The sequence below is a fragment of the Callorhinus ursinus genome, unplaced genomic scaffold (assembly GCF_003265705.2).
Source record: "Callorhinus ursinus isolate GAN/ISIS: 27379988/994484 unplaced genomic scaffold, GSC_fseal_2.0 scaffold15, whole genome shotgun sequence".
Lineage (NCBI taxonomy): Eukaryota > Metazoa > Chordata > Mammalia > Carnivora > Otariidae > Callorhinus > Callorhinus ursinus.
Genome location: NW_027397077.1, coordinates 41,072,621 through 41,090,930, shown reverse-complemented (window position 1 = coordinate 41,090,930; position 18,310 = coordinate 41,072,621). Strand labels below are relative to the sequence as shown.

The 18,310-nt window shown below is 39.3% G+C and overlaps 1 protein-coding gene across 5 annotated transcripts in view; it reads left to right on the top strand.

Moving 5' to 3' along the window:
• VGLL4 (vestigial like family member 4) overlaps positions 1-18,310 on the top strand; it is a 150,157-nt gene that overhangs the window by 55,161 nt on the left and 76,686 nt on the right. Inside the window, exon 1 of one of the 5 annotated variants that reach the window (XM_073901659.1) lies at positions 14,564-14,795. The exons of 3 other annotated variants lie outside the window; for them this stretch is intronic. Coding sequence is in view for 1 of the 2 variants with exons in the window: in XM_025885360.2 (XP_025741145.1) it covers positions 15,036-15,117 (82 nt within the window). In the remaining variant the exon portion in view is untranslated. Of the gene's footprint in view, positions 1-14,563; positions 15,118-18,310 lie in introns of those variants that run through there. One more of the 5 variants, XM_025885360.2, reaches the window with a different exon arrangement.

Here is an 18,310-nt window from a genome sequence, read left to right as displayed (position 1 = left end):
AAAACGGAGAAGAGAGAGCAGGAAGAATCATTTATTTTGATGCCATGTAAATTGGCATTACTGCAACAAGGGTCATAATTTTCTTCTTGGCAACCTGTGCCACAGGGCTGTTAGCACAATTACCCTGTAACAGGAGTCCTTCAACAAGTAGGATTTCAAAGAACATGGATAGCCATTCAAAAGTAATAGGATTATACGTGAAACCTTTGTGGGTGAACTGGTTAGGCTCCTTAACCCTCTAGTAACTAGCTAGAACTAAACTAAACCCAGAACTAAAGACAACCAGGAAGTTAGATCTTCTCATTTTCATTGAGCTGAAAAGCCAGATCCTCTCTAGGTAGCAGACATGTTGCCTTCATGTTCTCCCCAAGAAATGTAGAACTTTTGATTACTCTAAGACCTCTTGCTGTTATTGTTGGTATTGTTAATTCAAGCCATCAGGAAAATGAGCTAAACAATTTCTTCATGCCCATTGTTAGGGTAAAAATGTGTGTGTGTGTGTGTATGTTTTTCTCCCCCCCCTTTTTTTTTGCCCTGGGAGGTACAGTATGCTCTCTCTCCACATGCCTTCAGTCAGGAAAACCGAAGAAAAACGACCCCATAAACCCAGCAGAAACAGCCCTCTCTAAATAGTAAATACTGCTGTTTATTATATAAACATGAAATTCTGTCTTGAGATTGCAAATGAATGTGGCAGCCTATGGTTGGGTAGGGATGAGGTGGTAAAAAGGAAGGGAGGAATTATCTGGAACCCTAGAATTTTAAGGCTGATTCATACACTATAGAGGGTGAAGAAAGGATGTTGTCTATTGAAGTGGGATGTATAGTACATTAGAAAGAAGAAATGAGGCTTGGGGAAATATATTAGTAAATGTACATTTTGAATGACGTTAAGAGACTAAATCTGCTCTAGTATTAGACCCTGTTTTTATTTTCTTATTTTTTAAAAGATTGTATTTATTTATTTGAGTGAGAGAGAGAGTGAGCACGGGTGGGGGAGGGACAGAGAGTGAGGGAGAAACAGACTCCCCGCTGAGCAGGCAGCCCAGATGCAGGGCTCCATCCCAGGACCCCGGGATCATGACCTGAGCTGAAGGCAGATGCTTAACCCACTGAGCCACCCAGATGCCCCTAGACCCCTGTTTTTGTTTTTGTTTTTGTTTTTGTTTTAAGATTTTATTTATTTATTTGACAGAGAGACACAGCAAGAGAGGGAACACAAGCAGGGGGAGTGGGAGAGGGAGAAGCAGGCTTCCCACCGAGCAGGGAGCCTGACGCGGGGCTCGATACCAGAACCCTGGGATCATGACCTGAGCCAAAGGCGGACGCCCAACGACTGAGCCACCCAGGCGCCCCTAGACCCCTGTTTTTAATGCAGTCTACAGGATAGGCTTTTGTTTCATCTAAATAATGGATAGGTAGTCAACGTGATTTTTAAATATTTGACAACTTTTAGGGTAAGGATACTAAATTTAACTGAGCATGCATCACAATCATATTTTTCAAGTTAAAAAAAAAAAAGACGTGTGTGGATTCCTTCACAGATCCACAGCCGTCTTTAATTACTTTTCCCTCCTCAGGATGCACAGAGGAGGTATGTGGCAGGGGCATTCCTGGATTCTCCTTTCAGAAATCCACAGAGGTCTCATTAAGCATAAGGAAACTGCTAACTGGCAAAAAGACGACCTTTGTTCCTGCGTTTTTATAGATGTTTCTGTTTGAAGTTCTTTGGGGGTGGGGGAGTGGGCAGGGCAGTCTTGCTGTCTGAACAGGCTCCACTTCTCCTCATGGGATACCAAGAAGCCTCATCATCTGTGGGAAGAATGGCAGTAGTAATTCCCTACATTTGTCGTGCTTTGTAGTTTATGCAGCGCTGGACTAGTCGTTGTTCACTGGGTCTTTGACAGCCCTATGTTATGGGCAAGGGCAGGTTTATCATACTCCTTTTCTAGATAAGGAAATTAAGGCTGGGAGAGGGAGAATTCCCTAGGAACTGGGAACCTAACTTTTCTGACTCCGAGTCTAGTGCCTTTTTTTTTTTTTAATTCCTGGAAAGCCAGTCTGAGATTGCAGAGTGCAAAAGGTAAGCTTGTCATTGCTATCAGTTTCCAGTTGTACCTTGTTTCTCCTCCTTCGCCTCCCCATTCCTGACTTCCTCTGCGAATAGCCATGTTTCCCTACAGCCCTTCCTCCTTGGCTTAGTCCTTAATTCTTAGGCCCTCTTCTCCCTTTCACTAGGGTCTCAATCCCTCCCCAGGGCTGTGATTTACTGTTCTTGGGGCCACAGTAGTCCGTGCTTCTCTGGGAGGCTGGAATGTTGCTAGCCTTCCAAGCCTGGTTAGAAACCTAGTTCCTTATTGATCAGCTACCAGGTGCCTGGCATTGTGTAGGTGCTGGGGAAACAATGATAAGACTGGGAGGGAGATGGACATTAATCAGCGGAGCATACAAATGTGACATTACAGCTAAGTCCTCCTCAGGAAGATTCATGGTGCTGAGTTACTACAAATTCACCATCGCCAGCCTTGACTTAGACACACATACTGTGGAAATGCTTTTCTGCCCCTCCAGTAAATGCCCTATCTCATTTCCAGGACCCCTTACACACGACACACCCTTACCCATGTGGGGAGAAGCAGAAAAGCCTGGTTTGTACATTTCTGGTATTAAAACAGTTGGGTATTGGCAGTTTATAAATCTCTAGTTTTATTCTGGCTACTGAGCATCAGTGGTTGAAGAAGACAGGCTGAGAATGTGGGGATTCATTTGTCTCCAAGCAAGACACAATGTGTAAATTCAAAAGATGGGGTTCACAGTCCAGCTTCCCAGTGGGAAAGATGCTGAACTGTGTCTAAGGTTGGCTCATGTCGCCCCCTAGTTCTGCCCAGGAGTAAGTCATTGGGATGTCCTTGAACTCCAGCGTGTGGAAGGTAAGGAGTTTCCTCAAACAGGCAGGCGCTTTACTAAATTCAACTCAGCATCCCCAGGGCAGAGCTCCTGAACCTGAAGGAGAGGGGCATGTGTGAAAATTACATTACAAAGCATTGTTTAAATGTAAGGTGGGGGTGCCTGGGTGGCTCAGTCATTAAACATCTGCCTTCTGCTCAGGTCATGATACCAGGGTCCTGGGATCAGCCGGCATCGGGCTCCCTGCTCAGCGGGGAGTCTGCTTCTCCCTCTCCCTCTGCCCCTCCCCTTGCTCGTGCTCTCTCTCTCTCAAATAAAATCTTAAAAAAAAAAAAAAGATTTGTAGCAAACATAATAGCCCCCAAATAAAAACTGCCTAAATGCCCATCAACAGTAGAATGAAAGAAGTGTCATCTTTTAGGGCAATGAAATGCTATACAGCCGTGAAAAGGAATGATTTTTTAGCTACACATAAAAATAAGGAAATACTGGGTGTCTGGGTGGCTCAGTTGGTTGAGCATCTGACTGTTGATTTTGGCTCAGGTCATGATCTCAGGATCATGAGATCAAGTGCCATGATGGGCTCCACGCTCAGCCTGGAGTCTGCTTAAGATTCTCTCTTTCAGACTATGGACTCTGAGAAACAAACTGAGGGTTTTAGAGGGGAGGGGGTTGGGGGGATGGGTTAGCCCAGTGATGGGTATTGAGGGCACATATTGAATGGAGCACTGGGTGTTATACGCAAACAATGAATCATAGAACAGTACATCAAAAACTAATGCTGTGATGAATGGTGACTAACATAACATAATAAAATAAAATAAAAAAAATTCTCTCTTTCCCTCTCTCTCTGCCCCTCCCCCTGCTTGCGTGTTCTGTCTCTCTCTACAGTTGATCTTAGGCAAAAAGGCTGAGAAGCGGCTCTCTCTCTTTCTCTCTCTCAAATAAATAAAATCTTAAAAAAAAATAAGGGTAACAACATAAAGTTGAGTGGAAGAATCCAGTCACAGAAGAGTACATGACGTATTATTCTATTTATATGAAGTGGTCAAACTAATTTATGCTGTGAAAGGATATTAGTTACCTTATGGGGGAAGTGCCTAGGAGGGGGCACAAGGCGAGGAAACATTAACATCCTCTTTTAAAATACCTGGTGTGGGGTCTGTTTCCTACATGGGATCCTAACTGGTTGAATGAGTGATTCTGAAGGTAGAAGAATGCTGCACACTGAAGTCCTGTGAAGGCAGATTGAACTGTTACTTGAAGATTGGGCCAGACATTGGGACTGTCAGTGATAGTAGCCCTTCAAATGTTAAATGTTGGGGACTTTTCCTCCATTGGATTTCTTCTCTGATTTTTACCATTGAAGGCAGTTGTAGCCAGCCTTGAAGGAATACATCTGTGGATGATTATGATTTGTGAGAATGTGAATATCAGAATAATATTTTATTTGTGAATGTTCTTTGGATAGGATTTGCTGAACATAGTTGTTTTTAATAATGAAAACCTGTAAAATAAAAGTTTTCATTTGCAACAAAACATTTGTGTTGTCAAACATATAAGATACTAGTTGTAAGACTTACTAATAAGGTATGGTGTTTTGCAAGAGATTTCTCCTTCCTTGGGAATGCTAATTGATTCAGTTCCTTCTACCAGTACTGATTTATTCCAATTTAAGACATTAGTCCTAAGATGGTAGCTAATTTATTATGGTGATCACTTGGTAATGTATATAAATGTCGAGTCACTATGTGGTGCACCTGAAACCAATATAGTATTTGTATATCCACTGTGCTTCAAAATATAGATAAAATATAAAATAGTACTTTAAAATACTATTTATATTTAAAATTCATGTTAATTAAAGATTTCCTATTCAATTATTTGATATTAATTGAATTGGTTTTGTTAGTATTTTAATTTTTGCAAAGTTTAGTGATAGTTCAACTGTTTGTTAAAAAATACTTGCTTTGGGGCCCCACGCTGGGCGTGCAGCCTACTTAAAAAAAAAGATATTTTCTGGGACTTTTAAAATTAAATAAAATTAAGAGGCTCATTGTGTTTGAAATTGATCTATCAGGTGAAAGGGCCCAGATTGTGCAGTTTGCATTCTCAAAATTGTTGCTGCATTTTAAAATTCACCCCTAGAGGGTGCTGTTGTATTGAAAGTTTAAATGTGAAGAACCATTTTAAGTTTTTTTTTTTAAGTACATATATTTGTGCTAAAATCCCACTATATTACAGTAGATACTCTAGTAATACTTAATAGAAGTTGAGAGTGTTTTGGGGAGCCTGGCTGGCTAAGTCCGTAGAGTGTGTGACTCTTGATCCCAGGGCTGTGGGTTCAAACCTCATGCTGGGTGTAGAGATTACTTAAAAATAAAATCATAAAAAAAAAGTATTTCTAAGTATTTAAACTTAGAAATGGGACTATTTTGTAAAAAAAAAAAGTATTTGCTTTTGTGAAAAAGTTGACAAAATAGTGCATATTTTTCATCATTCCACCGTGAGCAACTCCAAGTTAGAGAAATAAGCAATATTTTATTATAATTTAGAAATTCTTTCCTTGAAAGAAAATGCAGTTAACATAGGAAACCTGATTGATATGTGGGTTCACCTCATTGATATTTGAGGCATTTGAAAATTGCTTTGGTATCTTACTTAGTTCAACAGCTATGTTGTCGAAGACCTACTAAAGCAGTCTTTGTAAACTGGTGGGGGAGAGGTAATACAAATTATCTCATAGTCTCCCTTGTTTTAGAATTAAGTGCAGTATATCTAAAACATGGAATTATACAGATTAATCCTAGCTAATGGGGTTCTTGGAGAAGTTGGGGTTTTAGCTAGGCCTTTAAGGACCCGCAAAACTTTGCATTCTAAGCAATATTTAACAGAAAAGAACGTTTGGTTTCTTAAGTCTTTTTTCTTGACACTCAAGTCTAGGTGTTCATTTAATCCTTTTTGTGCTTTCCTTCTTAAACATTTGTCTTAGTAATTTGTATAATTAGAGAAAAAAGGGAAAGAGCCTTACCCAAGGAAACGTTGTACAAACATCATCACCGTTAGTCTTGCTGTTCATATTATACTGAGGAATGTACCCATAAATGGCAGTGGATTCTACAGATACTCTTAAATATTTTTATACAGCCTACTTCTTGTTCAACTGAGACTTTAGGTCAAGGCATAGTCAAACTTACTTTCTTCCTTTGGTTAGGTCTGTTTTGATTATTATTCATCTATCAGGTTAAAGTGATTTAAAAAGAATAAATATGAGGTAAAGAGAAAACTTTAATAAAAGCATTAGCTAAGTATCTAGCTTACTTGGAATCCTGGGAAGAAGAGAGCAACTGAATCCACTAGAGGAACCAAATAGCACAGTAGGGTTATTTGTAATCTCTTTGAAGAGATTATTGTTAGACTTAACATTAAAATAGCCCCTTGGAGTGCCTGGGTGGCTCAGTAAGTTAAGCATCCAACTCTTGATTTCAGCTCGAGCCAGGATTCAGGGTTGTGAGATCGAGAACAGCGTTGGAGTCTGCTTGGGATTCTCCCTCTCCCTCTCCCTCTGCCCACCCCCACCTCTCTTAATTAATAAATAAAATAAAATATTCCCTTCTCCATACATACACCCCAATATTTATAGCATTATCTATAATAGCCAAATTATGGAAGCAGCCCAAGTGTCCGTCAAATGATAAATGGATAAAGAAGATGTGGTATTTATATATATACAATGGAATATTATTCCGCGATAAAAAGAATGAAATCTTGCCATTTGTAACAATATGGATGGAGCTAGAGAGTATTATGGTAAGTGAAATCAGTCAGTCAGAGAAAGACAAATACCATATGATTTCACTCATAGGTGGAATTTAAGAAACAAAACAAATGAGCAAAGGGGAGAGAAAAGAGAGAGGGAGCAAACCAAGAAACAAACTCAACTACCCACACACTGATAGTTAGCCGAGGGGTGGGGGGTAGGGGGATGGGTGACATATGTGAGAGGGGTAAGGAGGACACTTGTGATGAGCACCACCAGGTGTTGTATGGAAGTGCTGAATCACTATATTGTACGCCTGAAGCTAATATTACACTGTATGTTAACTAACTGACATTTAAGTTTTTAACTTAAAAAAATTAAAAAAAATTTCCCTTCCCTGCACATGCTCTAATGAGAGCATTTTGTTTTTTAAAAAAGTGTCTGGAGAGTGAATTTGATCTTCTGGCTTTATTAAGCAGGTCACAATTTTGGTGATTCTATTCTAACCTGGTAGTCAACTCTAGCAAATTGAACAATTTAACCTAGTAATCAGCCAATCTGTCATTGTTATTCCACAAAAATGCTGAGATGCAGCCATAGTGAACATGCATGGAGCGCTTATCATGGGCAGTGGGGAGCTTGAGCCAAGAACTGAAGTTCCATTTTCTTGCTCTCCAGAAGAAAGAGAGGTCTTGGGGAATTGATACTAATACATGAAGTAATTAGTAAACAATAGAAGACAGAAAGCATTACTCATACGTGTCTACCTGCTCTGAACGTTTAAAGTACAGGGAGCTTCTCTTTTGTCCTTTTAGGACATGTTTGAATAAATATCATAAACATCTTTGAATCTTACAAAGGTCTAAATAAATGTTTGGAATATTTAGTTGTTAAATCTAAATCAAAAGGATATATTGTGGTGTTTACAGATAAGATACATAAATGATCCACTGCTCATGCCTTACCAGGGCATATTTTCTCATTATGCACCTGCTTTTTAATACGTGGGGAACCTCCTTCACCTTCACCTTGATTATATATGGAATATACTCTTTATAGGTTAATTAGAAATACAGAAAAATGTCAAAATGCCCACCACTCAGATAGGCATTGTCATTTTGATATTTTTTTACAGTCTTTTTAATACATGTGTATACTTTTTTCATATATGTGTGTATGTCTCAGTATAGAAGCAAAATTGGCATATTGTGTACAGATTACTTTTCCATCCTGTTTTGATTGTATTCAATTAACATATGTAGTACTGTTACTGTACAGATAACAGTATAGCCTTTACTCATGTCATCATATTTTTGAAGGAATTATAATGGATGCATAATATTCTGTCATTAATATACTGCAGGTTTTTGTTGTTGTTGTTACTGTTTTTTAGAGAGCGACAGGGAGAGCCGAGTGGGGGGTGGGGGGAGAGGGAGAGAGAGAATCTTAAACAGGCTCCACGCTCAGCACGAAGCCCAACGTGGGACTCCCATCTCACGACCCTGACATCATGACCTGAGCTGAAATCAAGAGTCAGATGCTTAACCGACTGAGCCACCCAGGCACCCCAATATACTGCAGTTTTAATGCAGTCTCTTTAGGTTTTCAAGTTTTCAGCTTTATAAATAAAAGGATGGTAAGCATCTTTATGTAACTCTTTGATCAAATCCTGGTATGTCCTTAAGACAGAGGTCTAGAAGTAGAGTCTAGTGCAAGGAAGGGAATATGAACATCTTCAACACTGTGAAAAGCTTGATATGAATACTGCTTTGTAGAAAGGCATTATCTGTTTACACCTCACTAGCAGTGAACAGGTTCTACTAGGATCTCACCTCACCAGCACATTACATAAGATTGAAAAGTCTTTGTTGTTGTTAATTTGACAGATGCAAAATCACTTAATTTTTAAAAATTTATATTTCTTTTTTTCCTTTTTTAAAGATTTTATTTATTTATTTGAGAGAGAGAGAGGGAGAGCACAAGCCAGCAGGGTGAGGGGCAGAAGGAGAAGCAGGCTCCCTCTGAGCAGGGAGCCAGATTCTGGGTTCCATCCTAGGACTCCTGGATCATGACCTGAGTGCAAGGCAGATGCTTAACTGACTGAGCCACCCAGATGCCCCCCAACTTTGTATTTCTTTATTAATAAAGTTGAATAGTTTTTCAAAAATGTATTGGCCACTCATTTCTTCCATTCTTTGCTCATTTAAAAAATATTTAGATTCTTTTGTTTCTACTTTTAAATGTTCTGTATATATAAAAAACATTTATCCTTCATGGACTATATGTTACAAATATATTCTTCTGTTTTGTGGTTTTACTTGGTCTTGTGGTTTTCACATGTATAAAAACCTAAAACTTGTATATTCAGTCAAATTCTTCAGTATTTTCCTCTGTAATTTCTTTAAGGCTTTTTTTTTTCAGTCTTAGAAAATGTTTCCCTGTTCCAAATTAGGTAGTCTGAACATATTCTTACAGTTTTTAAAGTTTTTTCAGTAAAAACTTTATTGCATTCTCTGTATCATGCTACTTACTCTGTATGCAGTTTCACCCCCAAAATGTTCTTTGCTTTATGTTTTAAGTATCTGATAGCTCAAATTTCTTCACTGTTTAAAAAAAAAAAAGACCTTTCTAGTGTAGACCTGATTTTTTTGTTTGGATACAATTTAGAACTATCTTTCCAGTTTCCTTAAAAACAATTTTGTTGGTACTTCAGTTATGAATATCTTATTAGCTTGTGAATGAACTTGAGAAGCATTGACATTTTCCAGTATTCAGATTTGTAAAATGAGTGCACCAATTGTAACCTGAAGTGCGTTCAGAATCTAGATGAATGTTCCTCAAATGTGAGGACTTGTGGTTCCCAACAGATGTCGACAGAAACCAGTTTGGGAAACGCTAGATCATCCAGTGTGTGTGCTGGGGCAGGAGGTTGGATAGAGAACTTACCTGTGAGATGTTTTAATCTTACTGATTTTATCCAACAAATATTCACTGATGGCCTACCATGTGGCAGGCTTATGCAGACTGACCTTGAAGAAGCCATAGTCCTTGCTCTTAAAGTCTAGACGCGGTTAGGATCAAAGTGTGTATCTGGAAACATGATAGCGAAGGGCAGGGAACAAGGGGGTGGAGGGACGGGGGTCCCACAGGACAAAAGAGGTGTATACCAAGTCTTGAGGGAAGAATGGGTGTTTGCCGGGTAGACAGGCTTGAAAAGTCTTGCATGAAGAGAGAACATGTGCACTGAGGAGTGAAATAATGTGGTGTCAAAGTGTGTGATTCAGTGTGCTTGAAGCATGAAGTGAAAGATGCCAGGAGCTGGGATGGACGGCGCAGAGGGAGTTCACCGCACTGCAGTCCGCCTTTGTAACCAGCCAGCCGCCAGCACCAGGCTGCTCAGACTGCCTGGGGAGGGCGGGGGAACCAGGTTTTTTGTGTTTTGGTTTTTTTCTCTGTCAGCTTTTGTTGTAGATTGATACTTTGTAAAATGCAAACTAGAAATATGAAAAAAAAATGCTCATTTTTTAAAATTAAGATTAAGAGACATCAAATTGCTCTGTCAAACTGCTATGAAATTTTGAAATGTTCACTCTCCATTTCTGTATCTGTCTCTTATGGATGGTAGCAACCAGATCCCTCCGTGGATCACTCATGAGTAGCACCACACTAGCTTCCCAGATGAGTGGGAAAGATGTGCCTGGGTGTCGGGAATTTTGCCATAGATGGTTGTAAATGCAAGTCTTAAGTATACCTCTGGGACTGTCCACACAGATGATTGGCACTCAGAGGCTGAGAACCATATTGTAAGTGACACAGCATCGTTTAGGGGAAGTTACTAAGTACTCATAACCTTGGCAACTGTATTGTTTGAACCTGGTTAAATCACTATATTTTTTAAATTAATTAATTTTAAAGATTTTATTTATTTACTTGGGAGAGAGAAAGAGAGCATGAGCAAGGGGAGGCACAGAGGGAGAAGCAGACTCCCCACTGAGCAGGGAGCACGATGCAGGACTCGATCCCAGGACCCTGAGATCATGACCTGAGCGGAAGGCAGATGCTTAACTGACTGAGCCACCCAGGTGCCCCTAAATCACTATATTTTAAAATACAAAACTCTCCTCCTCAAAATAAGTGTATAAAATGAAGTATCTTAAGGGAGGTAATTTTTTTCCTCTTTGATAAAAGTAATGCTTTTCAACCTTCAACTGCGTATTAGAATCACCTTGGACTCTTTAAAAATGATACTGATCCTGGGTCCCACCTCCTCAGATTAGTTTGATGCCACCTCAGCATCAGGACTTTTTCTTTTTATTATGTTAATTACCATACATTACATCATTAGTTTTTGTTGTAGTGTTCCATGGTTCATTGTTTGCGTATAACACCCAGTGCTCCATTCAGTACGTGCCCTCTTTAATACCCATCACCAGGCTAACCCATCCCCCTACCCCCCTCCCATCTAGAACCCTCAGTTTGTTTCTCAGAGTCCATAGTCTCTCATGGTTCATCTCCCCCTCCGATTTCCGCCCCTTCATTTTTCCCTTCCTACTATCTTCTTCTTCTTCTTTTTTTTAACATATAATGTATTATTTGTTTCAGAGGTACAGGTCTGTGATTCAACAGTCTTAAACAATTCACAGCGCTCACCATAGTGAGCTCTCCCCAATTCTATCACACAGCCACCCCATCCCTCCCACCCCCCACCACTCCAGCAACCCTCAGTTTGTTTCCTGAGATTAAGAATTCCTCATATCAGTGAGATCATATGATACATGTCTTTCTCTGATTGACTTATTTCGCTCAGCATAACACCCTCCAGTTCCATCCACGTTGTTGCAAATGGCAAGATTTCATTCCTTTTGATGGCTGCATAATATTCCATTGTGTATATATACCACATCTTCTTTATCCATTCATCTGTCGATGGACATCTTGTCTCTTTCCATAGTTTGGCTGTTGTGGACATTGCTGCTATAAACATCGGGGTGCACGTACCCTTTCAGATCACTACATTTGTATCTTTGGGGTAAATACCCAGTAGTGCAGTTGCTGGGTCATATGGTAGCTCTATTTTCAACTTTTTGAGGAACCTCCGTACAGTTTTCCAGAGTAGCTGCACCAGCTTGCATTCCCACCAACAATGTAGGAGGGTTCCCCTTTCTCCGCATCCCCGCCAACATCTATCGTTTCCTGACTTAATTTTAGCCATTCTGACTGGTGTGAGGTGGTATCTCACTGAGGTTTTGATTTGGATTTCCCTGATGCTGAGCGATGTTGAGCACTTTTTCATGTGTCTGTTGGTCATTTGGATGTCTTCTTTGGAAAAATGTCTATTCATGTCTTCTGCCCATTTCTTGATTGGATCATTTGTTCTTTGGGTGTTGAGTTTGATAAGTTCTTTATAGATTTTGGATACTAGCCCTTTATCTGATATGTCATTTGCAAATATCTTCTCCCATTCTGTCGGTTGTCTTTTGGTTTTGTGGACTGTTTCTTTTGCTCTGCAAAAGCTTTTTATCTTGATGAAATCCCAATAGTTCATTTTTGCCCTTGCTTCCCTCGCCTTTGGCGATGTTTCTAGGAAGTTGCTGTGGCTGAGGTCGAAGAGGTGTTCTCCTTTAGGATTTTGATGGACTCCTGTCTCACGTTTAGGTCTTTCAACCATTTGGAGTCTATTTTTGTGTGTGGTGTAAGGAAATGGTCCAGTTTCATTCTTCTGCGTGTGGCTGTCCAATTTTCCCAACACCATTTGTTGAAGAGACTGTCTTTCTGCCATTGGACATTCTTTCCTGCTTTGTCAAAGACTAGTTGACCGTAGAGTTGAAGGTCCATTTCTGGGCTCTCTATTCTGTTCCATTGATCTATGTCTCTGTTTTTGTGCCAGTACCATACTGTCTTGATGATTACAGCTTTGTAATAGAGCTTGAAGTCCGGATTTGTGAGTGTCAGGATTTTTTAAAAAGTCCACATTGATTCTAATGTGCAGCCAACTTTCTCCTAGCGGACATGCTAATGACTCATCATGTTTTCTGATTGAGACCTTATGTCAAAGAACAGCGTAGTAATTGTACTCTAAAACTATCATTTGAATTTGAATGTGGTGCTTAAAGATATTAAGATGGTTTGAAATGCAATAATCTAGTGTATCATAGATGCTATTAGAGTTTCTTCTGACCCTCCCTGCCAAATCCCATTATTTTAATTATAATTGATGGTATATATATCTTTCAGTATAGCTTATTCAGTATCTAGAATACGTAAACTAGTGTTAATAAATACCCTTATAAATTAAAGCTTGTGAAATCTTGATTTTTCTGTTGTCTGCTTCACCTGCTGCTATCCATTGATGGCAGCAATATTAGGTGTTGTATTAATCTCCTAATAAGATTTGATTAGAACAACTTGCCGTGAACATCTAACATCCAAAGTGCAGTTGTTGCTGGATTTTAAAAATCTAATCCCTTGAAATTATTTATTTAACTCTTACTTTAGAGTATTAAAATTTCAGGTCTTGGTCTACACTATGACACTCCTTGATACTTTCTAAATCTCCAAATAGCATACAATAATATCAATATAGAAACACTTCCTGTGGTGAATTATTATTAGTCTATTTATGGTTCCGAAAGCTAGCTACAGCCTGCAAAGATAAAAGATTCCCCGCCCCCCCCTTTGCTAGTGTGCTCTTCATGTGGTAAACGCTCTGAACATTCAGTGATTTACTCATTCAGTAAACAGCTTTTGGGTGCCTACTTGTGCTAGATACTGGAGATACGAAGTTTAAAGCTCTTAAAGGAACAGGATGGGAATAGAGTAACAGCATACTACTAGCCACTAATACATAGATGGAACAGCTTTCATACGTGCAAAATGAAAATAATTTTTTTAAAGGATTCCATCTGAGAATCTTCTTTTTTTTTTTAAGATTTTATTTATTTATTTGACAGAGAGACACAGAGAGAGAGGGAACACAAGCAGGGGGAGTGGGAGAGGGAGAAGCAGGTTTCCCGCGGAGCAGGGAGCCCGATGCGGGGCTCAATCCCAGGACCCTGGGATCCTGACCTGAGCTGAAGGCAGATGCTTAACAACTGAGCCACCCAGGCGCCCCAAAATGAAAATAATTTTATTCTCCCCCATACCCCATCATTTCGAATAGGCATTTAGTTTTGGATATACCAGCCTTACTTGCTTAAACCTCTCTCTCTGTTTTCTCTCTTTCCCTCCTTGTTTTTTTTGGAAAGTTGTTAGGGGAAAAAAAATACCCTAAAACTAGTTTACCGACTATTTTGGGGTCCTGGGCCAGTCATTTAATCCCTCTGAGTCTCCGTTTCCTCTACTGTAAAAAGATGATGCCATCTCTGCCCTGTTAATGTGAGTTTGTCCTGAGGATTATGAGAGAAGTTATATGTAACAGTACCATCAAAATTTGAAAAACACACGGTTCAAGTATAAATGGACATTATAAAACAATTTTTTAAAAGAAAGTAAAAAGAAACCTTACATAGATGTGTGGTATAGGTACCACAGCAAAAAACAGTGTGGGTTCCTGAACCCCGACAGTGAAGGACACATCAAAGTTAAATTCTGTGGAAGTTTGCTTCCATGATGGATTTTTTTTTTTTTTTTTTTTTTACTTTTTACTCAGCTCCCGAAAAAGAAACTTCCTGGGTTTTCTTTCTCCTCCTACGGTTCTGCAGTGGCAGGGCTGTTTCTTGTCCAGAGCAGCTCTGCCACGGCCCCTCTGCACAGACTCTCCACCTCCTCTTTCTCTTTCTTTCAAACACTTAATACATTTAGAGACTGATCTTGTGCAGAAAATATCCCTGACATTTGAAGAGCCCCAGGGATTCAGTGAGCATGCTCCGCGCTCCCTCCCGCTGGGAAGAGGAAGCTCGTTTACATACGAGTCATACCAAGCATAGCCAGCATGTCAGCGCAGTGAACTTGCAGCGGGCTGTGAGGAAAGCGAGCGTGGCTTTGTCCTAGGAAACGTGCTTCGTGTTTTGCTTTTTCACTCCTTTATTTCGAAGAAAGACTCGTAAAGACTTCTGAAACGGTTTTTAAGTGCTCGACTGAGGATACAAAACATATACCGTCTACAGATAAACCCTTGAAGGGTTTTTGTGTGAGTTTGATTTTTTGTGCGTGTTTTTTTTTCTTTTTCCTTTTCTTTTTGTCTTTCTTTTCTTTCTTTCTTTTTTTTTTTTTTTTACTTTTACATACTTTGTTTTGATCATCTGAGGCTGGGCCTCACGGTCTTTGTGAAGTTTGAGACGAGCCAGGAGCTACTCAGTAATAATTGATTTTTGAAACGTACTCTTTTGGGGCGAAAGCAAAGAGCTGGTTTTCTGTGCGAGCCCAATAAATGCTATTTATGAAGATGGACCTGTTGAACTACCAGTACTTGGACAAGATGAACAACAATATCGGCATTCTGTGCTACGAAGGTAGAGGTTCCATTCTAGAAATTGCTCTTCTCTTGCTTTTTGTCAAGGCCACTCCTCCTTTAGGGTTCTGAATGCCTTCTGTGTATTTTGTTCTCTTTTTTGGGATTTCAGGGTGCTCTGAAAGACGAAGATTTATTATATACTATTTTCAATACAAAGTTTGTTGTTTGTATCTTAGCCTTCAGGGTTACAGTGGGGGAGGGAAGGTAGTGAAATATAAACTGTTAGAAGTTTCCTTTTTGCTTGCAACATATTAACTCTTCAAATCTTTAACTCTTGATAATATGATTATTTTTTATTTCTGTTGGTGTTCTCTTTAGAGGAAGAACTTCTATAACCAGGAAAAGTTAAACGTGTTGTGTTTTTATTCCCCCCCTGCTTTGATACTTATTTTAAACATGCACTATCTACAGTATTCCTGTTATATTCCAATCAGTGCTTGGGATTTTCATGTAGAGGGGAACAGAAAGTTACAGTGAGTTTTTGTCTTCAGGAGCGATTGTCCCAAACAATGAAGAATTTTTCTATTCAGTTTAGGGGACTGGAAGGGCACCCATGTCACAAAGCACAGGCTGGGTCTTTGTCTGGTTTCCCATTTCCTGTACAGCTCTGAGAGAGTTCTGACATTGAAGGATGTTCCCTCCACACTCCGGTCCCTTGTGGAAGTGATTGCACAACACACCAACCAGAAAGCTAGATTGAAAGAAAGAAGGAAAGAAAGAAACCTACTCTGAATTCTTATTGTTTATTACCTTCTGCTACACCATGAGGTGTTTCCCCACTGCTTTGTACCGTTTCAAACTGTCTCTGTTAGTAGTAAGAAGAGAAAAAGCGATTTCTTAATCTGTTGGAACATTACGTGCGATTTGAAAAAGTGGTAATGGCCTGGGTTTGAGTGGCCGGAGAGGCATCTCCGGGGGAATTCAGCTTGGCAGGAGGAGTGTTTTTTGTTGTAACCACATACAAATCGAGGAGGAGACATCTCCTTTCTGATTCAGTAGGAGCAGTTTCCATGTTTTCTCTTAATAGTGAACTGAACATTTCTCTCGAAAAAGAAAACATTGAAGAAACTTAACGTTTTTCATGTAAAATTTCAGGCCTGTTGCCTAACCAATTGAAAACTTACCCTTTCCCCTTCAAGGAAAATAAAATCTCATTCATACTGTTTTTTTTATTTGTCTGGATAAGGATGTCATACTTAAGATTTTCTTTTTAAAAGGTATATATATATTTTTAACTCCTGCTTGTTCCCACTAATGAGAATTATGGTGGATGGCTTTCTTTGAATCTGCTGCTTTAAGTATCATCTTGCTTCTGAAGTCACTCATTTAAAAGGCAGACTTCTTCAGGATGGTGGAAGCAGCAAGTGACTGGGCTTGTTTCTTGTGAAATTAACATACTGCAGTTTTTAAAAACTTTTCTTTTTTTCAGTGATCAAGAAATCACAAACTTTTAAGGCATTATCTGTTGGCTTGTCTTTGTCATTGTGTAGTATGATATTTTCAAAACAAAACAAAAACGTAATGATCAGCCAAAGAGAGGAATTAGACGGATTGCAAGGAAATTGATACCACATTAATTTTTTATGTCTCCAGTTGGTGGTGGTAAGGAAAAGCTAATGAAAGCTCAGGTCGATTTGTTGTTCTGCAGTCTGTAATATACTCGAGAGTAGTCACTTGCAGTCTTCCCCTTTATTTGGGAGGAAGAAACTTTGATTTTGAAGTTGAGTACATATGTAGCATGATTTGCTATAGTCTGTTTGGTTTAAACATCTGCTGCTATTTTCCTTACTACGAAAGTTAACATTATTTTAACACCAAAATAAATACACAGGAAATGAAGAAAAGCACAGCAAAACTTGAGTGGTGTTTTTAGTGGGTTGTTTATGCCCTGGTGGTTTTCTTCGTATAAACACTGTACACATCTGCTCTGAACTCAAAAGGGTGTTTTGAGGATGGGCATAAATCTCAGCTGGGAATTTTTTTTGGTAAAAAAAAGTTGGAACCATTACTGTTCCTTTAAATCCAATACTTTGAAAGTATTCATATTAAACGTAGCAGCTCACCAGCATTCCAGGGAAGTTATTTGGAAAATGGAATGTACAGTTGGTAGGTAGCATTTGATTTCACTTAGGGCACAGGCAGATTTTACATCTCTTAAGATTAAGGGACAATTTATTTTTCTGATGTTTTCGTTTTAACAATTAAGATGTTGGTGGTTATTCTTTTTCTCCAGGTTAGTTATACCATATTCCCTAGTTGTATAGTTCACAGCTCTACTCTGCAAAATAAACCATGTGTCTGCACTGTCATTCTCAGCCTCTGTGGCAACATATACACAAATAGATCTTTTTTTAGCCAATTATCTTGTAGCATGCAGGGCCTTCCTAAAGTCCTACATTTAGAGTGACACTAAATGGCTCAGATACGGACTCTGCTTGGTGACTGCTCTCTGGCACCTGACTTTGACCATAATAGTCTGTAAGCATAATTGAAAAAGAAGATAAAAGAAAAAATTAACTGCAAATAGGTTTGGGGTGGGACCCATTGGGTAGGAGAAGGAGAAGATTGGCAAAGGGCAGAAAGAATCTCAGTTTGGCTAATTTCTGGAAACCAATTACCTTTATTGGTAATGAGCAAATTAGCAGAACTCTGCTTGTGTTAATGAGTCTGTTCAAAAACCTTATGGTTTATTACCACAGCCCTCAGTAGTTACCAGCTAATCATTCATGACCCTACTGGGTACACTTGAACCCCAGTTTTGCCTCTGTCTCCATGAAAAGCCCTCATTTTTTCTCTGTGAACTCCCGAGAATACTCTACTAGTAGACTGAAAGCCTCATGAAGGCAGGGCATTCTGTCTTGGTCACCACTGTATCCTTGAGTCCTGCCATGGTGCCTGATTTGGCTCCCAGGAAGTGGCTGACTCAAAAAAATCCCATGAAATCTCTCCAATGAATGACAGTGTAGTCACTACTGTATAATTTAGTACTTCACTGTATGTATCTTCTATTCTCTAATTATCTAATTATTGAAGAGCTGTACAGGGCCTTAGATATATCTTAGATTTTTTTTTTTTTTTTTGCCAAGGAAACCGAGGCCCAGAGAAGTAAATTGTTTAAGTTTATTCAGAAAGTTTGTAGCAGAAATGAGTTGTCGTGAGGACTCAGTGGTTTTGATTAGTCTCTGATTTTT